The sequence below is a fragment of the Chaetodon auriga genome, chromosome 2 (genome assembly GCF_051107435.1).
Source record: "Chaetodon auriga isolate fChaAug3 chromosome 2, fChaAug3.hap1, whole genome shotgun sequence".
In the NCBI taxonomy this organism is placed as follows: domain Eukaryota; kingdom Metazoa; phylum Chordata; class Actinopteri; order Chaetodontiformes; family Chaetodontidae; genus Chaetodon; species Chaetodon auriga.
Window position 1 is genome coordinate 16,969,971 of NC_135075.1, and position 22,016 is coordinate 16,991,986.

At 42.9% G+C, this 22,016-nt stretch overlaps 2 protein-coding genes across 14 annotated transcripts in view; both read right to left on the reverse strand.

The window, feature by feature from the left end:
- The window catches only part of erc2 (ELKS/RAB6-interacting/CAST family member 2), a 41,418-nt gene extending 37,109 nt beyond the window's left edge, over positions 1–4,309 (reverse strand). For 6 of the 11 annotated variants that reach the window (XR_013079239.1, XR_013079237.1, XR_013079238.1 and 3 more), the window contains exon 1: positions 4,080–4,192. The gene's annotated coding sequence lies outside the window, so the exon portion shown is untranslated. Of the gene's footprint in view, positions 1–4,079 lie in introns of all 11 variants that reach the window. The other 5 variants (XR_013079240.1, XR_013079241.1, XM_076758656.1 and 2 more) reach the window with 1 other exon arrangement.
- Positions 4,310–11,059: 6,750 nt separating this feature from the next.
- bsnb (bassoon (presynaptic cytomatrix protein) b) overlaps positions 11,060–22,016 on the reverse strand; it is a 65,712-nt gene continuing 54,755 nt past the window's right edge. For 2 of the 3 annotated variants that reach the window (XM_076758688.1, XM_076758677.1), the window contains exons 6-13: positions 18,820–20,917; positions 17,562–18,415; positions 16,940–17,051; positions 16,703–16,849; positions 16,444–16,499; positions 16,127–16,232; positions 15,463–15,666; positions 11,060–14,396 (exon numbers count right to left, since the gene is read on the reverse strand). In XM_076758688.1, coding sequence (XP_076614803.1) covers positions 16,459–16,499; positions 16,703–16,849; positions 16,940–17,051; positions 17,562–18,415; positions 18,820–20,917 — 3,252 coding nt within the window. In that variant the 3' untranslated portion in view covers positions 11,060–14,396; positions 15,463–15,666; positions 16,127–16,232; positions 16,444–16,458. The remainder of the gene's footprint in view (positions 14,397–15,462; positions 15,667–16,126; positions 16,233–16,443; positions 16,500–16,702; positions 16,850–16,939; positions 17,052–17,561; positions 18,416–18,819; positions 20,918–22,016) is intronic. The other variant, XM_076758682.1, reaches the window with a different exon arrangement.

The window sequence follows — 22,016 nt, forward strand, 5'->3', positions numbered from 1 at the left end:
TGGTGACACTCGCCGCTCAGACCCAGTTGCCATGGTGACTATGCCCGGGCTAGCAGAGATAAAGCACCTCATCACGGTAGCATAAGTTTCCAAAAGGTGAGGGGGAAAAAGTTGTTGCAGCAGCGCCGAGGTGACATGAAAGCCTGGAGGCGGGAGCTCTCGCCGTTTCTAACAATCCCGAGTTTTCGACTTCATTCTGTTATTTCTCTTTGAGGGACAGATGAAATGCCAATTCATGGCACAGACAACCACGTGTCAACAGGTCTCCCCTAAGATCCTGGATGACAGGAGCCCTCAGCTGCACTCACTGAAGCATCGTCAGCGCGGAAGCACTCGGCCAGGCAGCGATCACTGCATCCCGACAGAGGAGGTCAAGCAGGACACTTTCATCTATGTTAGCTGTACTTAGCAAAAGGTGTCCAGAAAATCGACTGGAGACTTCACATATACGGCCGAACAAATCAACCGGAATTTGTTTTAAGGCCTGGACAGAGCATGTGTTAAGATTTTGCTTCATAGCCTATGAACAGTGTAAAATACTATCTTTTTTCCCCCTTTAGTCCCTCTGAGAGACAGTGGCAAATTAAATTCAAACTCTAAATATGCAGACATGTGCAACAACAAACACTGCAGCTCTTATCTCCAGTGGTCAGCTTGCCACAGCAGGTCTGTGAAGACTGGTTGGTAAATGTTTTAAAAGCAAAAACAGCATTCAGGGAATGGACAGTAGTGGCAAAAAAAACCCCCCAAAGCACCTTATGATAAATTATGATTGACCTGCTGTATATCCAGTCTGCTGAGGCTCATAATGTTTGTTTGTTTTGTGTGTTTGTTTTTGGTGAAACTGTTGGTGAGGATGATTCATTCTTGAGGCCGTACTGTGGTTTGCAGCGTAAAGTAAAATATCCCGTGAAGCATCATCCAGTCAGTGTACGTTACGATCTACATGTAATAAATGTTCCTCTTTAATGAACTTCTTCTGGGTTTGTCGTATGTTGTCGTCATTTTTAAGAATTTCTCAATGTCACCACCGTTGCATCAGTGACTCAGGCAGTGACTCTGTGGCTTCTTTGTACAACTCTGATTCCAAAAAGCTGGGATCTTGTGTTTACTGTAAATAAAAACAGAAAGTAATCATTTGCAAATGAACTGTGTGCTCTTGAGTCCATGCAGTAACATCCTTCATACAATCATGCGTTCACAAAGTGGTGAGCGACTGAGCCTTTCCAGGATGCCCCTAATCATGATACTATCACCTGTTACCAATGAACCTGTTTACCTGTGTTACCAAACAGGTGTTTTTGGAGCATTCCACATCTTTCCAGTCTTTAGTTGCTCCTGTCCTGACTTGTGTTGAAATGTGTTGCTGCATCAAATTCAGAATAAGCAGATATTTACAAAAATCAACGAAGAGATCAAACATTAAATCTATTGTCTTTGTTGAGTATTTGCCAAAAGGGATGAACAAATGATCCCATTCTGTCTTATTTAGGTTTACACATGGTCCCAGAGCTCTGCCTTTTATGTTGCCTCATCTTGCCTTGAAAACTCATGTGTGAAAATCAGCCCCCTTATTAAAGCTTTCCAGTAAGTGGTATTCAACTTCAGCTGTGATTCACTTATGTTGCTGCCTTTGTAATTGTGAATTACGGGAAAATTATTCAATGTGATGTGGGGAAAAGTTTCAAAAATGATGCCAAGTGTGCCATGCTGGTGGGCCACTGATCTGGGATGTGTGCCATGTGACCGCAACTTCCATGCTTTGATTCCAGCGAGGGATCTTTGTTGCATGTCCTCCCCCTCGCTCCTCATGTTTCCTGCCAATCTTCACTGTCAGCTATTTAGTAAAGGCTCATATGCCAGAAATATTTACTTTAAAAAATCATGATGACACCTGCCAAACAGAGGAAAACTGCGCTGTGGTGAGGACCAATTTCCACGCAAGCGCTGCTTGAAAGAAATGCTTAACACTACAGATTTCCACCTCAAAAGAGAGCCGGCGCCTCCGACAGTCTCGATTCAAACCTCTTCACTTAAATGCTTCGTGCTTGCTTCTCTTTTGATTTATATGGTACAGGGTTGCTGCTTTTCTGTCCACTCACTGGTGTACACGCTAATCACATGGGTGTGCCACAGTCACAGATTTTACTGATTGACTGCCTGGAGCTCTGAAGCATTGATATGGGAATACTGAAATCCATGGGGTTTTATCAAAGAAGTTAAAGTGTTCAGTGCAGGGCTGCAACTGATTAACATTTTCATGATCATAAATAGTAAAAGAAATGTTCAAGGTGATGCATTGAAATGAGGTTGTTTTTTTTTGCCTCAAGCAGTCACAAGGCCAAATATTTTCAGTTTGAACATATATAAAAGGGACAGACAAGCAAATCCTCTCATTTTAGAAGCTGAAACCAAGCAGTCATTTATGCCATTTTCAAACCTATTGTCACTGGATTTTCGGTCAATTGTCGAATCAGTTCAGTGATTAATCATGTCAGCATCTAAGTCAAATATTGACTTAACTCCAAATCCCTGACAATTATGTTCTACACCATTTTTTTCCCCTCTTTCCTCTTAACTGACTTCACCCATGCAGATCCACACAGCACCAGAGCACATTTTTCAGTGTTCAGCAGAAGAAAATGACCAGAGTGCAATAAAAGACTATTGTATTATTGCAGAAACAGTGATAATACCACAAGGGATGCCAGCTGAGAATGCCAATTGTAATCCTCCACCCAACCTCGACTCTGTGCTGAACTTTCCAAAGCCTCCTCCAGAAACACTGAGAAGATGTGTGAAATATTACGATTGCTCATTTTCAGAATGGCTCTTTTTGTGCCTCATGGCCAGGCTGTCACTTTCATTCATGTCTGACCAGACGTCATACTCACACAGCTCAGGTATTAGTAGAGCAATTACAGTTACCAGGACCTGAAAACCTGCCAGCAAATGCTAATATAGGCCACTGAAGAAATGATCACCGGCCATTCAGAAAGCAGTGGTGTGTTAACAGCGAGGAGGATACAGATGTTCTGAAACAAAGCACCACAGGCGATGCTGAGCGTATCTGTGGGGTTGACAGGACTGTTCTCTATCAGGTTATGATGACATTTTGAAAGCCAGCATGCAGGCTTTTTGCTGCTGCCTACAAAACTGTATTGAAGAAGACCACCAGCTCAAACCAGAGATCTTTGACTATGAGATTTGAGGTCAGAGCGCATGTCAAGGGCGGGCATAGAAGGACAATTCTCTATAAATAGCCTAAATAGGAATAGAAATTCCATGTTGAAAAGAAGCACCAACCCATCCAGTGCGGCGCAGTGCCACTTGGAGCAAGTGCAACACATGCAGCCTCCTCATCACGTATTCTACTACAGAGCCTAAACGCCCCCGTGCTTCCCACTGACTTCAACGCTTGGTTGATTGCATGAGAAGATGTAAATGTGCTGCTCCAAATGACACCGTCCACCCAGTCCCCATATTAAGCAATCGTCTTGCTTGGAAACAGCTTGTGAATGCAAAAAGGGAAACAAGTGATCCATCCTCGACAGATGTTGAATCTTACTGTAATTACAGACCTCACAGAGTTTTCAATTAAAATATAGACAGACTGTTTTAATGTGTGCTGCCGGTGTCGAGGCTGAATCACATTTGATGCAGCATAGGAAGCACGACCAAGCATCTGACAGCTCACCGGGCCTACATTTTCGATGGCTCCAGCGTGGTGTGCGTCGAGCATCTGATTACACCAGTGATATATTAGTATAAGCCGCCGTAGGGAAGCCGACTGAAACCTTTATTTTGAAATACGGCGCTGCACTATGGTTTCAACACGGCTTTAAAATGCAAATTCTCAGATATCAAGTGAGCACTGACTGGCTGTGTCTATGCAATCAAACGAGCACGGCACGAGAATGGCTTTTTTTTTTTTAAAGCGCACATAGCCTGTGCTTTCTCCGCCGGGTCGTTCACAAAACGCGCAAAAAAACCAAAGGAGCCTTCACGGATTCCGAGGGTCATTACCTCGATCATGAAACGCGGACAGACTCGGACTGAAATAGAAGAAGCAAATGTACCTTCATCGATGTTAATTCCGCTCTAGACGGCATCTTGTCGCCTCCATTCACCCCAGCAGCCTCTCTCAGCATCCTGCGCTGTCATTGGGCAGCGGACACGCTCTCTCTCCTCCTCTACACACCAGGGAGCAGCATCACCACTACTGCAAGTGGCAGCTGGCAGGAGGGGATGGGCGGATGGGATGCGGTGAGCGGCCTGCACTGGATTTCACATCATCCTGGTGCTGAATGGGAATAATTGACCGTGTCCGCTCATGTTAGTTGAGGATGTGCGAGTTGGTTTTTATTCGAGCCCTCATTGTCCCTTTAATGGCTCTGGTTTCCCCCTCATTCGCCGAGGTTCACGCGTGCCCGGAAACGCTCTGATGTAGTTACAGTACACTTCAGGATAGGTGGGTCTAATTCAAAATGATGTGTGTGACTTGGATCAGTAGTCAGATCTGTGGGTTGAGCCAGCAGCGGTTTCTGTGTCTGTATGTTTTGGGTTTTTTTTTTTTTTTTTTTTTTTTTTTTTTGCCCGGAAATGAGACTTTCAGGCAGCCCTTCCTGCCTCCCACGCTATAGCCTGCCAGCCTCATCATGCTATTCCGAATTAATGCTTCAGGTTAAATATGGTTGGGGTAATACCTATGGACTGGACTGTAGTTAAATAATCCTAGCAAAAGTGGAGGGATATGCGTGCCTGACAGGCTCAACCCTGCAGTCCCTCTTCTCTCCATCCGCCTGCTGTCCTGTAATTTCTTGCTCCTTCACCACTCTTGCACCTCTGATTCATTTAATTCCTATATTGGCTGAGCAGAAGAGACAGAATCACCCACTGCAAGCATGAAAGTGGTGTGCAGGAGTAGATGAAATAAAGGCTTGTAGCACATGGAGAGACTCTCTTTCATCTTAGTCTGATAGGCTACTGCTCTCATATCTGCTAAATATGAAGACATAGCCAGATGCTTAGCATAGCTTAGCATAAAGATAGATTCTGGGCAAACATAGTACACCTGCCAGCACCCCTGAACCATTGTCGTGTTTGATTTGTTTGATCAGTGCAAGAATGAAAGTGTGAAAACGGCACATTGTGGTCTTCCAGGTGTTTTGTACCAGACTGACCTCTTGACTGCTTGCTTGGCAAACTCACCGTGAGGTTTCCAGGACTCAGACTTCTCAGCTAAGAAAACAAATAATCATTTTTCCCAAACTGTCAAACTATTCCATCAAGTTTGAAGCGTGAGCCCCACAGAACTGAGAGTGATAGCGGCTTTAAATCAAACAGTTGGAGGAATGATACAACTGGTAAAGCAGTGACATATTGTGGTGTCTTTTCCAAAACAATGAGCCGGCTCCTCTCCAGTGTTCAGCCAACATTATAAATCAGATTTGCCTGAGGGCAAACACAGATCCACTGAGCAGCTCTGACAGAGGAACTTCTGTCGCAGCATGAATCAATCTCAACTCATGACATCACAAACTGTGACTTCACCATGAGGTGAGTACGTCCTTCACAAGTGTTCGAACAGACAACCCTGCAGGCTTTCCCAAAACAGAACAATGTCCCCCCGGCTCCTGTCTTCCTCATGCTCTCGCCTGCCTTCAGGCCTCCTGGAATTACAGGGACTTTCTCCCATTTTGCATTGTAAACACTGACACTAAGTGTGCTTGACAGGGCCTAAAGGAGAGGCATCAGCATTTCTGTGTTCTGAACACAGACACACAGACACACAGACTCTCTGTCTCCCTCTTTCTTTCTCATGCACACATATAAGGTTGAACAGGAAGGAGGGGAAATTAGTAAAGTAAGAAGCCCTTTGTGCTGCAGCTGCTTGAATACGTCTTTCCTCTATGCTCCGCTCACGTTTCCACTGAGATCCCAGTGACAGACAGAATGTGAGAGGCGTGTGGTTATATTTGCATGTCCCTTGCAAGGCATTCAGGCAATGTTGAAGCTTGGCTCCTTTTTCTTCTCACAATTTGACCTGCAATATGTTCCCGTGTGCCGAAGCAGCCATGTGGTCTGTGCTGAAGTGCTGCCAGAAATGTCCCTTTTCTGTCTCTTCTGATTTGACTCCAGATTTTACAACCATCAACGTCTGAATAAATACACTTTAGGTGAGTTGAAAGTCCAAACTCCTGAATACTCTTAGCCGCAATGTTTTTAATGCAGTCCCAAAGTGTTCACCATTAAATAGATATATAAGTAATTATGAAATCAATAATTACATGAATAAGTTGTGTGCAATATATAACTGAACAAATGATTGGTGAAATAATTTGAGAGATGAGTAAAATTTAATTTCAACACATTGTTTTATTGGAGTTCATCTTATTTTATTATAGAACATTTGTTTCAAAAGTCTGTTTTTCTCACGGTGGCATTTTCGCTGCTGACACATTTTATATGATGTCACATTTTATTTGTCACTTTGCATGACAGCAGAAACACAAACACTGCCCGATATTAGCCCAATATTCACCCTCTTTTAGCTCTGGCTTGTTCTCCACCAGCTCCTGAGGAAAATATGTGTGTATTAAGGTGTTCAATCCTCCACCAGTTCACCAGCTTTGCCTGTCTGCTGTTTGGTACTGGGCAGGTGTGCAGCAGGTTATCAGGGCTCTTTACTGAAACTTGCTTGCTTAAGAGAAACAGCAGATTAGCTGAAAGGTGAGAGCGCAGTAACAACGCCGCTATCATTAAGTGATATTGTGAAATAAAAAAGTGACATTGTGAAATAAATTTAGGAAAAAAATGCCAATGTGAGATAAAATCAAAAAAGAGATATTTGAAATTAAAGGGTAAAATTCTATAATACAATAAAACTTTCATATATATTAAAGAATGCTGAATCACCATTCACACTAACTTGCACTGTAAGGTGGTTGAGTTTTAATGATTTCTTTATTTAATGGCTAATTTACATATTTTTAGCACACTCCTTAGCTCTTACCTGCTGCCACTCTCCCTCTCATCTGCTCACCTGTTCAACCAGCACTCTTCACGGTTCAAACCACACCCACCTGTTCGATCACCTGAAGCACCCCTGGGACTCATCACCAATCAGTACAATACTTAAGTGGCTCCCTTCACTCAGTGCCAGATTGTTCTTTGCATTCATCCAAGACTCTCCAGTGCTATTATTCAGATTGATCTCCTGGTATCAAGTCTCTAGCCTCGCCCCTGTTGGATTGAAGATCCAGTAGAACTGTTTGCTGTTTGGTTCGCAAAATATTTCCTGGATCAGCTGCTCTGAATCAAACCAAGTGTGCCTCAGTTAAGACTCTCGGAGACTTCTGGGCTCAGTTAGCGCTGTTCTCAGGTCCTAAACCAGCCCATTATATATGATTATTTTGTCTTTTTCTTTCATATTTATATATTTTCAAATAGCAGGCTCTTTGGGTGCATGGGGGATGTAATGAATCAATGAAATACAATGTTAAATTCATCCTCAGTGACTAAGATTAAGTTATCTGTGTTTGCGCCTCTAATTTTCAGCCTAGTTAGCTGGCTAGGTAGCTAACTAGCTAGCCCTCCTCCGATAAAGCTTTTGTATCAAGGGGTAAAGGAGCCTGTCAGTTCTTAATTGAGCACACAAAGGATATGATGAGTAGTAATCAAAATTAAAACCCGTTTGAAAGAATTAACCCAACGTAATTAACGTTCCCAGCAGATCAAAGAAGCAGAAAAGCACAGACTCTCCTCTGAAGTCCAGTGATTCAGGCTATTTTCCTTTTTCTGAGACATGACAGTAATTTAAGGTTATTGATCTCTTTTTGAGGTCAGGCAGCAATGGTCCACAAGAAAACCCTTTAGAAAGCATAAAGGCCTGGAAAAGGATTGTTTCATTATTAAAGGGTTGTGTATTGATTACGCAGTCTGTAGGATTCGCAAGCAAGCAGATTAAGAGTGTGATTGACAGGTGAGGGAAGAAAACCTGAGCAGCCAGTTCTCCCTCAGCTCCATTCATTTGTCATGTTGCCCAGCAGCCTGATGGATCTCGACACATTTAGGGCCAATATATATGACATGCAGGGTCTGCTCTCTGCTGGCCTCTTGTGGCTTGGTTACAACACATCAAAGTCATGTTAAGTGGCTCCTCAATCACTTGCTTTTAGATTACTCTTCTACATCAGACAGGTTTCCGGTCTGTTATGTCCTTGGAAGAAGTAGAGGGATGGATGGATATTCACAATGAAGTTAAATGTCTCTCAGAAACGTCACAATTGCATCATAAAATAATCATGTGCTCACAATTGAGTGAATCAGCTTAATTCTAAGAAACAGTCTAAAATATGGTTCCTGGCTATAACAATGACAAATAATTAATTTGTTGGGTAAGTGGTTGTTGCTTTCGGTCAGTCTGCTGCCTCACTTCCTCTACCTCTACATGTCACACTTCCCACTACTGGGAATGAGTCACAGAATGTTCCTCTGAGGTCATTGCTGATGGAAATAAGTGTTTAATCCTCAGAGACTGAGGCTCCTGTCATGGCTTTCAGGAAATGAATGAATACAAGCATCCCAATTACAGTTACATCTATGCCCTTAATAAGAGGACATTTTGGGCGTGTGACCTATAACTGAGTAATGACAAACCATTAATCAGCCCGCTGTATGCAAGCATTCACCTGCTCTGCAGCGGCAGGTGGGACAGAGCTGCCTCTAAGACCACTGCCGCCAAAGAAAGAATGTAAACAGAAGAATGTCTTTTCAGTAATACAGAGGAAGTGACCTCCAGCAGTGTATGAGGAGGGGTGCTCAGCAGGTTTATATATCATTATGATGTTGAATATGCTCCCTTAGAGGGACCTGAAGGAAAAAAGGCTGGACACCAGTGCTGTAGAGTTGGCTGCTGCAGGGTCTAGCAATAAATCCTTGTTAGAGCAAAGACTGAGCACTTAAGGCGTCCCAACCCTCTCACTGATGGGTCATATCAGTCCATAAAGACATTTTAGTGGTGTTTTAACCTTTGTGAACCTGTGTCACAGTCATCGCCATCAAAAATTATATCTTGTATGAAGCCCACTGCTTGCTTCCTTGGAATATTGCTGGTAGAAGTCAGTGGCACGATTGGCTCTGGTGTCAGCTGCTCTCTCAAAACCGACACCTTCACCCTTTAAATCCCAACAAAGGCCTCCTCCTCTCCAAGATATCTTAGGCTTTGGATAAAGATGTCTCACACTTTTGTTCATCACAGCATCATTTATAATTTGGTTTGCTGCTCAGTGCGCAGCTCAGAGACTGACCTCGTTAAAGGAACCAGTGACCTTCGTTTAGCAGCAGAATTGGTTGAAGTAGTTCATTTTAATCCTTTCACATCTTACCAGTGCAGTCTTTGAATATGCAGACCATGCAATTATAACTGACCACTTCAAATTCTGGATTAGCATCAAGGACGTAGCCCTCAGTGTAAGGGCTGTTTTGCCTTTACATTCTTCCACTTAGTTAGTATTGAGCACTATTTTCTTCCTTTCCATTTTGACAATATGCAGTACATAAATTATTAACAGCCTGAATGCATTAAGAGTCTTGCCAGTGTTTCCACCCACCAAGAAAAAGACAACGGTATTACATGTGACAGTAAACTTTCAAGGGTAAAATTACTTTTTAAAGTAAGTAAATGTTTAATTTTCAGAAAGTGTGTAAAGGTAAATTTAAAGCTTATTTGATCTGTGCTGCTTCCAATTCAGTGCCTAACCAGATGAGGGCAGCCAAGATCTGCAGATGTGACTATTGATGCCTGACTGTGAGGGAAAGGGGAGCTGCAGACTGGTTTGAGGTTGATTGAGGTGACACGATGGTCCATTCAACTTTGTTACAGTAGAGTAGCCCTGTGTGACAGATTTGAGCACAATGCAGGATCATGACAACCTGTGGGCTGCGTTTACTGGTAAGTTAATACCAGCACTGCAGCGTCAGTGTGAATGTACTGTAAGTTCTCTTCATAAAGGAGTCAGTCAGTGGGTGTTACATTCGTGATTTTGCACATGGTTGTACTGTACATATGAAAAATGATTGAAGTGGTTGTCTGAAGAATGGAAAAAAAGAGCTTGAGAGATCTCTACATACTTTCACAGTTCCACACACCTGGCCCATTGCTCTGTAAATTTGGTGGGATTAAGTAACAAAAATTGTGAATGGCAGCTCCTGTGCTGACTTGATCGTTGGAAAGGATGTTTCAGATGCTTTTAGAAGAGCCAGTATGAACTTTGTCCGCTCGCCACTGACATCATAATATCTTATATTGTATGTTTGTATGACTTGGATGGCTACAAACCTTAATAGATGGTCCTCTTCAGTTTTTCTGGTTCAGTTCAATTCAGCTGTATTTTGGTGTGGTATTTACAAGAATGTGGCAGCTGAGAAATAATAAATGGCATCAAAACTGAAATTGTTAAGTCGATCTAAAAATTTTATCAACAACTACTTTGATAATCAGTGAATCATTTCACTCACCTTTCATTCAAAAATGCTTAACGTTCATTTGCTCTAGCTTTTTAAATGTGAGAATTTGCTCCATTTTCTTTGTTGTAAATAAAACAAAGAAAATTGTAAAAACTACATTTAACATTAATATATAATACCACAGCGAGTTGTACCTATCAGGGTAGGAATCTTCAAACTGGCTGGAGAATAGAGCACAAAGACACAAGTTAGCACCAATACAAACTATTCAAATTCTCTGTCTTTGCCTGATACGCACACGCAGATACAGTCACACACACACACTCACACCTCCATCTCTCCCTGCGCACTGGCAAACACTTCTCTCACTGCTCTTGCCTCCCAACCACCCACACTGGGATAAGTCATCACTGCTTGAGCACGTAAAGCCTGGTCTTATCTGAACAGTCGCGTTGCCTTCGAGGTCTTATTTTTGATCTCTCCTCTGTCTGCAGCAGAGCTACTACACAACTTACAAAGCACCTCTCTCAGTACCGCAAGAAAAATAGGTGACACATAGATACACAGACTTCAGACAATAACCACAATATATTCCTTTTCTTTTTATTCTTCTCTCTGTTTGGAAATTGCAGGGTCAATATTTTCATTAATCACATTACTTGACATGATGCACCAAAATTTACTCTATCTGTTTACAGGAATACACTGAATAGAACACACGGTTTCACAATGGATACACGACTGACGTTTTGCCCATTGCACTTACAACAGTGAATGACATTTTCCAGATTTTTTGTTTCATTTTTTCCCGCTGCTTCCCTTTATCCTCATCCCCTTGCAGATCACATCCATCAAATCGTAGACCTCCTGATAGTCTAACAAAGGCATTCTACTCTGCGATTGCTGTGGAGGTTTTTTCTTGTTTTACAAGCACAATATGTATAGAAACTATACACAGACTGGATATGTTTCTGAATACAAGTTTTGTTCCACTGTTGTAAACAGTCAATACAAGTCAGCCACATACACTATGCTTATGCAATAATTAGAATAATCATCATCATTAGTTTCATCATCATCCTCATTATTGTGGTAATAAATATTCTTTTTATACACAAAAGTTGGCAGCAAATACGGCATGGGGATGCACATGACAGCCGTACTCAAAACTCAAAAGCTGTACAGAAGAATGAATTTGTATTTACAGTAAGAATGTGTGTCTGTCTGCCTTTCTGTCAATCGGACGGCTGCGCTGAAGGCTGTTTTGTCTCATGCACCTCATATCAACCGGATAGCATCTCCACCTCTTGTTTTGATACAGATCTTACAGTGTTCAGTTGGAGGCACTGTTACGCAACCTCCACATTACTGCGCTTCATCGAGCAGCAAGTGCTACCAGTCAGGCTTGTGCTTTCAAAATGACATGCCCTGATTTGTGAATGACTGGCTGAGCATTTTACTCATCAATATTCTCTACGTTGGCCCGTGAATGTCAAGGTTTGTTAGGCAAACCTCTGTGAAATCATGCCTTACCTTTTTTAATTCAGGTATAACTTCCAAGAGTATAAGATCTAATCATGCACCTTTCCAATGACTTGGCTGCTGAGTGTGTTAATCAACAATGAAATATCCGATAGAAGCATTCCATTCACCCCACAGTTGATACTGACACCCAATATGTACACTGACACGTATTAATGAGAAGTGCTGACCATCTGTATCACAGGTTTATAGCAGCACGGACAGTCATTGCAAGCCAAACACTGAGGAGCCCAGGTCAGCCAAAACGCACAAAAAACTGAATGAGGGCTTACAAACAGCCAGACAAAGCCAAGCAAACCCATGCTTCAAAGCAACATGATGGTGGACATTCAAAACCGACAGTCTACACAGTTTACCCTTTGGCAACAAGTCCCCCATGTGGGGAGTGAGGGGTCAAAACATGCCACGAAAATAAAAACAATTCTAGTTCAATATTCAATATTCAAATTCATACAGACAAGTTGCTAAGTAAAAACATTTTCGTGACCTTTTTTTTTTCATTTTTTTTTTTTACTATTTTCGTTCAGAATTTTGTTGTTTTCTTGTGAATACAGTGATGATAATAAACTGTTTTCGGTTGAATCACTTCCAGGTTCAAAATGAGTCATTGCATAGAACATTTGAATTGATAATTGCTTTCATCCTCTCCCAAATCTGTGTGCATGTGCGTGTGTGTGTGTATGTGTGTGTGTGTCTTTGCACAAATAGAGGCAGTGGGCCCAGCTTGTCAGTGAGATCATCTTGTAGGTGAATCCGTAACCTCATTAATCAGGAGGTTAACAGGTCTATTCGGTGAAGAACACAACCTTGGCTCTGACGTGCAACTAGGATGCAAAGTGTGTCATCTGTGTGTTTGTGTGTGTGTGTGTGTGTGTGTGTGTGTGTGTGTGTGTGTGTGCAAATGTGTTTGCAAGAGATAGAGAGAGAGAGAGTGTCTGTGTGAGTGTGTTCGTACCTGTCTGCATGCTCTTATGCATCTGCACATAACATGCACGTCTGGACACGGTACTGTGGTTGTAAACCCTCTGACAAATTGTATTACGGCTATTTATCGACAGATGTGTTTGATTTTTCCCGTCACTAATTAAAACAACATTTATACGATTGTGCTATATACCATTTTCTGCATGCTATTGCTTTTAAAAATCAACAAGCAAATTATTTGATGCAAGAAAACAGATTCAAACGAATAAAAAGTGAAAAATACAAAGTTTGACCAAAGAAAAACACAGAACAACAACAAAAAGAAAGTCACCGGAGAGTGATTCCATAAATACACAAATGACAAATTTACATAATCAGATCTCTGATTTGTTTTATGTACATACAATAGTATACAGCTGTGTAAAAAGAAATGCATGATGATATGGACATTTTAAAACATGTGAGGTATACAAGTAAAAACATGTACTGAATAAGGCTCTTCCATTCAGTGAATATCAGGCAAAAATGAAAAGAAACTAAAAGATGAGACAAATCAATAAAAAGGATAAAGTCTCTTCCAGAAGAGACTTTATCCTTTTTATAGTCAGCCCCAGAGCATTATAGTCAGCTCTGGGGCTGACTATAATGATGGCTTTGCAATGGCTAACAAAGAGCCGTGGCCACTCTTTCATTTGGTCCTCTCATCTGTGTGAATCTCACACTTGTGGGCACACTGGTAGTAATTCCCTTCCTAAAAACCTACAGCTAATGACTAGTGGCATCTTATAGGTGGTGAAAAAGTATTGATATGGGCTTCTTTTTTTCAATTTTTGACATATTTGTGCGTGCATTCTCATGTCCACATTTACACAATGCATTCTGTAGACATCGAAAGAAAAACGAGAACAAATAAAAACACATTCAAAGAAGGGGGTCAAATTCCCTATACTGGAATGTACTGTAGAGATCAGAAACCAAGCATTCGAGGATTGTGGTGGAGTCAGGTTGGTTGTCATTGCCGTGATACACCTCGTCTACTCCAGGTATGTGTGGTGTCATTGTGGGCTAAGATCTGTATCTTTGGTACCAGGAAAACCTATGAAAAGCTGTCTTCTTTTTTCAGTGTTTTGCATGAAAAGGCCCTGAAGACATCAATGTAGAATCAAATATCCTTGCCAGATGTGCAGTCCACAGACATGAGTGGTGTTCCTTTGAAATTCCCGTAGAGGGCGCTGTGGGGCTTCCTTTTACTGGGCTGTTTGACCAAAGGGACATGCACGGCCAAACACGCTGAATTTCTCCCATGATATCCAGGTGCATCAGTTAGTGAGCCTTTTACTGTCAGACAGATCCCAGGAGGCTTTTTCTAGGAGAGGAGAGGAAGCAGGAGACTCTCTCTCTCTCTCCCTTCCCCCTCTCTCATCCTCACTGCATCCTCATTATTGACCGTTGTTGTCCTTCTGAAACAAAGACATCGACAATGTGAGTGTTAGTTGAAAGAAATCAGTTAGGAATGCACAATATCAGAGCATTCAGACCCGGAGCATTCACAAAAGGCCAAATCTAAAAATTGTATTTCAAATTAACCCGTGCCTCTAAAAATAAATGTTTTGCAGTGGCCATTACACAGCACACTTGCATAAACCAAAACCTTCAGTGTTTATGTTGCAGCTCTGTTAGCCTACTCTCCCTTACTTCCCATGACACCCCGGCCAATCACAGCCCTGCTGCCGATACCAGCAGTAATCCACTGGGCTGAGCAGGCTGGCCTGCTGCTCAAAGTGGCAATGAGTCGGGTTTATCTCTGTGTTCCCCCTCTGAATCCTGGGACTGGCCACAGACACAGAGGACTGACTACTGATATTAAGCCAAGTGTCAGCATAGACAGTGTAACAGCTCAATGACAGTCCTTCATTCAAATGAGTCACAACTTCATCCTGTGCGAGTCACAGCATGTGTTTTGACAGCCGCTAAATAACGTGCATTGAAATCTACTTTATTTGCACTTCTGTAGTTGTGCTCCATTGAGCAGAATTAGTTAATTAGCGCATTCTACCATGTAATGAGTGATGCTTTCCATGAGTCATGATTTTGTGTGCCTGCATGTGCTCTTGTCCCTGTGTGTCTTTGTGCGTGTGACATTAAAGCAAAGCCACAGTTAGCCTTCTCAGGCTAATTATAGCCCAGTGTGCTTGGCCTAGATTATTGGAAGAAGTGTGCAGTCAGAAGGTAAACCGTACTAGTGCTGACCTCCCTTGTTCTTGGCTTTGGCCTCTCACCTCTGCAGCACAAAGTTCAAGCAGACTGTGCCTTTAACTACCTGACCTGACACAGCAGTGAATCAATGAAATGAGACTGCAAAGCAAACAAAAACACAACCAACAAAAGGAGAACTAATAACAAAACTAAATTCAGCCAGCCCATAATCCAGTGACACAAACATAGATACATGAGTGCGCACACACACACACACACACACACACACACACACACATAGATGTATGTGAATGGCTTTTAGTTACCCACCGTCGGTCAAATGATGCATCAGACGTCTCCTTAATCATCATTCTGGGACTGTAGTTCTGTCAAGGTATCAAGCTACTCTCAGGCCCCCTCAGTCCTTTGCTCATGTCTCATAACACCATGCTGACGAAGCTTATTCAATTCACTTCTGTTGTGTGCCCATGTCTGGGGAATTCAGTGCTGACAAGGCATCCTTTGATTCCAGCTCTGTTCAGTAATTTGTGGTATGGGAAAGGTACAGGGGATCAGTCCGAATATACAATTGCCGCACTTAATCAGTCATCACTTCACTTGAGTGTTCTCATTATGCAGACATGGCCTATGCTAATCTATGTAAATATCCAGCTGATAAAACGCTTGATCCATTAATCAAAGTGTGGCAGCATATATGTTTTCACAGCTTGTGGTCCCTGTGTACTTATCAGTGTCACCAGCGATGGTCAGTTTAACAAGTTACCACATAACTGCTTTTGTTTTGCATGTCGCAAGTCACAAAAGTAAATAAAAACATTATTATATTTTTAAATTGTTTTCTTCAATGACATGGTTTCCACTTGTTTAGTGGAGCAGGTGACACAGGATATATCATTAAGACAATGCACTCCACCACCACCACCAAAACGGTATCCATTCTCAAGGGATAAAGAAGAGTTAATGAGATACTCACTGATGCGCTCAGGATCTCAGTCTGTAATGTGAAATGTATTTAATGCAGTTTCATAGGTTTTTCAAGTACAAAGCTACCAGTCCATCTCATTTCAACTCTGCATACCCTGGAAAAAAGAACACAGTTGATTCAAAATAAACAAGTGAAGCGATAAGCACATACATTATCATTTCCCAAGCATCCGTAATTTGCAACAAGGAAGCAATTCATAATTTCTGCCATCTGTTGCCTCCCATCCTAATATCAAGCCATGCTTCTAAATCTAAAGTTTGACTCGCTAATGCTGATGACTTTCATAAACAACTTTTTTCACTTACCCGCTTCTATTTAGTTCACCAAAATGAAGTGAACTTCTTCCCAAGGCCAGACAAAGCTGCAGGAATGACAAAGAAGAGGCAAATATGAGACCCAACCTTAACAGTGAAATACCCATTCAAGGAATTCCAGCATCTTAATTGTTGCTGTATTAATAGATTGTTCTTTTTAAACAAAAGCTAAAAGGCACTGGATTAAACATTTGCTAGACACAAAGATAAGCTATGTTTCAGTTTCTTGAATATTTATTTGTGACTGTACCGTCTCCCAGTTTTCCCGCCTGCTCTGCTGCCCCTCCTTGCAGGATTTTAGTGAGAACATTTTCCCCTTCAGCAGGAGCCTGTCCTGCTGCAGCGCTGCCTATACCTCCAGGTTTGCTACCGATCCCAACAGGGGCGGCCTTGGAACCTTCAAACAACAAACAACATAACCATCACATATGCTGTCGTTTTCTGTGGTCATTGTGTGATTTATGGTAAAGGTGAAGCAGAGACTTACCAATGCCTGTTAACGGTGGTGTAGCTGTTTTGGTAGGCTGAGGTGCTGTTGGGACTCCTGTTGCAGGTTTCATTCCTGCAGCTGCCGTTGCAGGTGTAGCATCCATTTTTACCTGTCATGAATCAAACACAGACAAATATGGAGTTAGGACAAAGGTTGATTTTGCTATAGTATATTATAGACTATATTTTCAATGTAATTGCATGTAAAATATAATATAGCTAATAAAAATCTAACATAATATAAAGTAATTTTCTATTTTTTTCTTATTTTTACCTCCACACTTTTGTCTGTGTATAAGTTTACACACAGACAAAAGTGCACTTGAAGTGTCTTTTTTGAGTGAGTCAGATTGTTGTCACACTCTACAAACCAAAAATGTCAAATAAACCACTGTTGCTTCTCTCTGTAACATTCAAAAGTGGCTTTCCAAGGTTCATTAGGACACTGCAACAATGGTATTTTATGGCTAGCATTATTATCATTGTCATCAAAACCAGCCTTTTGGCAATATCTAAATAAGAAAAAACATAGAATAGGATATAGGATTTTCAAGTAGAATAAAAATTACAGTAGGAACATTTCATGTAGGTAAAGCAAAACCAGGCTCAGGCCTACTCACAGCTGAGGTGGCCGGCTGCCCTGCTGCAGACCCTACTCCTGGCTGCCGTCCCTGTGGTGGGGCTTGGCTGGATTTGGGCTGCTGCTGCTGTGCTGGTCCAGCTCCTGCAGTGGTTGCTGTAGGTTGGCTGCTCTGAGGGGTCTGGCTGTGCTGCAGTGGTTGCTGCTGCTGCTGTTGTGCACTCTGGTGATGCTGTTGCTGGGCCTGCTGGGTACCATCTAGTGGTTCAGAGCCTGGATGTCTCCCAGACTGGCCCTGACCACCTGATCGCTGCTGCCCAGCATGGCTCTGAGGGGGCTGCTGCTGCTGCTGCTGCTGCTGCTGCTGTGGTTTAGGCCCTGCTGCAGAGGGCTCCTGCCTTCTAGAGGATGTGCGATCTCCTTGGGGTCTCTGGCTCCGTCCTCCGGTGCCATGGTGATGACCAGAGGCTGAATCTCGAGAGAAGTCACCTGAGTTGCGTGGGCTTGCCTGGGCGGAACGGGAATCTGGACCGCTCCTTCTTTGTGTAGACGAGGAGCTTCTGCCGTCGGGGCGGGCAGATGGGTCTTTGGGGTGTGTCCTGGAAGAACGGGAGGACCTGGGATCCTCAGAGGAGTGACGAGAAGAGCTGTGTCTACCAGAGCTGCTGCCATGGTGACGGTGGTCCCGTGATGATGTGGAGGAGGAGTGGCGTTGTTGGTTGTACTCATCTTGGGGACAGTATTCCTCTGGAGGTTCATCGTAATCATGGTAGGTGTGTTTACTACGTCTTCCTGTGGATGAGTGACTTCCACTTCCATGATGTCTGGAGCGATCAGAACGTGCCTCTCGTGGCTTCTCAAACCAATCAGTCTCCTCTTGGCCCAAATGATAGGCTTTTTGAAACCAAAATAAACATTATCAGTCAATTGTTTTATGCGAGGAGAGGAATAGCATGCAGATTTAAGCCATGCAACATAAATCGGAAAACATGCTCCACATCTCAGATCCATGCACATTATTGAAGAATCCGGCAAAAAAAAAAAAAAAAAAGAACTTCAAAAACAGACAACACCTAACACTTAAAAATGATGTGCGAAATGATGTGCGCAAAACAGAAATATAAAACAGGCATTTTTGGCTTCATTTATCACACGGAACAATCCATAAAAAAGACAAGACAAGCAAAGTAATGGTGCTCTTCTCAAAGTTCCACACTTGGCATGCAGTCTCTTTCCAACACACTTTAAAAGTGGGAGGAATAAATGTCAGGCAGCACAAATTATTCAGCACCAGTTACCTTCACTGTCAGAAACAGCACAGTGCATGTCATCTACAAGGTAAGGGTCATCTGGTTTATAGACATGACTTCTGGGCAGGTCCTTCTTGTGATGGTCCTGCACATCTGGCAATGAATGGCTAGAGCCATACTGGTTCCTCACATCATGGGCATCTGGTATTCCAGAGCCTCTTCCCATGCCAACAGGCTTCCCAACAGGACTGAGCGGACTCTCCTCCTCTGAATTCTGGCTGCGCATGGGAGGCCTTCCACTGCGGCTGCTTCTCTGAGACCGCTCCATGGCATCCCTCTCATAGGATTTACTTCTGTGGCCTGTGGCATCTCTGGAGGAAATCTTGTCCATACCATATCCAGTAGATCTGGACCTGCCAGAGCTGTACATGCGGTCCTCCTCCTCCAGACCCTCACGACTGGTGCCGTAATATTTCTGCTGGTCATACGCATTCTTCTTCATTCCATATGTAACATCATCCTGAAGCTTCTTGGATCTGGACACAACTGTACAGCTGCCTCCTGTTGATGTTGTCATAGTATAAGAAGCAAGGTCAGACTCCACATCCCGTGCTTCCTCAATGGGGGAGAATTTTGAAATCTTCTGTTCCATTCCCTGCTTCCTGTGCTTACTACGTTTAGAGGAAACTACTGCAGGGGCGAGATTCTTGGCTGTGACTTTTTGGCTACTGGAGCTGCTCCGTGATGTGTGTTTATAATCATCATAGTAATACGAAGAGCCACCACTCACTGTGGTGCTGGTGCGACTGTCCACTGTACTCTGGTAACCTGTTGTTCCTGTAGGTCTGCCATAAGCATCCACAGGCTCATCTTCAGGCCTACCATAGGCACTCCCACGTGCAGGCCCATTCTCACTGCGATACCGCCCTCCTACTTGATGGCCTAGAGCATCAGTGGGTTGGCTGGTATTGTCTTTTGTCAACTCACTGATGTCATCAATCATGACGTAATTTCGAGGAATATTCTGCTCCAAGTTGGAGGTGTAGAGTCCATCTGAAGCATAAGCAGAGGTGGGGCTCTCCACAGCATGAGTCAGGCCAGGCTCAGGGGGGCGGTATTGTCCGTATGCATTGCTGTAGACTGAACCAAAGTTTGTATCTGGAGCTGAAGTGGCCACCGACACTGCTGGATTGCTGATGACCTCATAGTTGGTGGGGAGTTTTTGCTCAAGGTCGGCCAAGGATGTCTGACGTGGTCTTTGATGGACTGTAAGGATCTCTGCCTGGGGCTGGTAGGCAAGACCAGGTTGGTAGGAGCTGTGGCTAGGGTAAGGAAGGCTTTGGCCTGGCATAGGCTGACCAGGTGGATGGAAACCCTGGTGACCATGCTGTTGCATGCCAAGGTCTGGCTGGTAGGAAGACTGGGCATACATGCGAGAGGAATAGGATCCCTGGTTCTGGTAGCCAGGGCCTGGTGGGGGATGGGGCTGGAATGTTCCTGGCTGGGGCGCAGAAGATGAAGGGTACTGAGGAGGCTGGAAACCTATTTGTTGGTAAGCAGAACCTGGTTGCTGTGTTGATGGTTGACTTTGAGGATAGGGATAAGACATATAGGATGAGGTTGAAGGATACTGGGAGGTTGCATTCAGGTCATTAGTAAACTGACTCAGTGGTGCAGTACTGGGCCTTGTCAGCAGACCATTGGCATCAAAGGTTCCGGTTGCAGCTGCCATCCTGAGGTTATTAAGCTCACTGTCTGACATGTAGTCCCGAGCATCACCCATACATCTCAGGTAAGCCAGCTCTCTCCTCTCCCTCTCTTTCACCATGGTCTCTTTACGTTGGGTGATGCCAAGCTCCAAGTAACGTAGCTTCGCATCAATCTCTTTCTCTTCTTCTTCCAGTTCAGCCTGCTGCTTACGGAGCTTTGACGACTCTTGTTCCACAGCTTTCAGTTCACTCAGCAGGCCAGCCTTGGTGACTCCCTGGGCAGGTCTGGGTAGGACCCTCTGGGGCATGCCAGGAGAGCTGTACATTTGTGCCGGAGTAACAATGGGGAGTGGAGTTTCCTCTGGAGGGGGGCTGGGGAGAGTCCTCTTTATTTTCCTCATCAGAGAGTTCTGCTGCTGCTGCAGGGAGGCCATCTGCTAGAAGAGGCAGAGACACATCAGCAAACACTGAGCTATAAACAGAATGTGTTTATGTAAATTAGCCTCATTACTGTACACTGGGTACTCACAGAGGGTCTGCACATTTCTTCATCATAGACATAAATGAACAACTATGAACCTGATATGCTGTCAGACTACTTGATGTTAATTAACCTATGTACTACGGGAGCATTGGCTTCATCAGTATTTTAATTAACATAGCTTGATTTCATAATATTGATTAAAATAGTTTCACTCAAGATATTAAGTGACGTTCTCCATTTTCTGACTGATTAACAAATGTTTAGTTGTGACAGTCAGTGTAGTCAATGCAAACCACCTCAATTACATAGTAATACTGCAGAGTAGTTCCACTTAGGGGTACAATTTAACCATGTTACTTGTACACCTGACATAACATTATTACTGCAAGGAATTAAATATTAAATACATCCGTGCCAGTACCAATAAGTGTGTCTGAACAAGCAGCATTTCTGCTTTTTCAATTCATTAGCTAATTATAGGATTCATTAATATCAAAATATTTTTATTGAAAAAAATTACTGAAGAAAAAAATGTGTGTTTGAGAAGCTTAGTAATAGTAAACATACGCATGATATGCTACAACATTTTAAGCAAAATAGTATTTTAGTATTTTCGGAAAAATGCTAATTGTCCCTTTACTGCTTTGATCAAACATCTACAGTATTTGGGGTTTTGTCATATTCCTCAAAACATGTGTGCGACATGCGGGTAAGAACAGCCAAAAGACACAGCTTAAAAAGATATCTATGCTAGTCTAATACTTACAAAATAGTTGTGTTGGGTAGATCCATGATGATTTTTTTAAGTATCCAGAAGAGAACCGTGTATGAAATACTAACACTAAAGATAAGAGGTACAAATGGGTAAAATGCCTGGAATCTGATTTCTGTTTGCTTCTCAGACTAATTTTGGTCCAAGTACAGAGCAATGCTAATTTACTTTGACCAGCTGCTAACAGTCAGGAAGACAGCAAAGCACCACCACATTGTATGTCCCCCTGGCAACTCTTAAGGGTTTGCTCGATATAGAAGACATGACAGAAAGAGTGGAA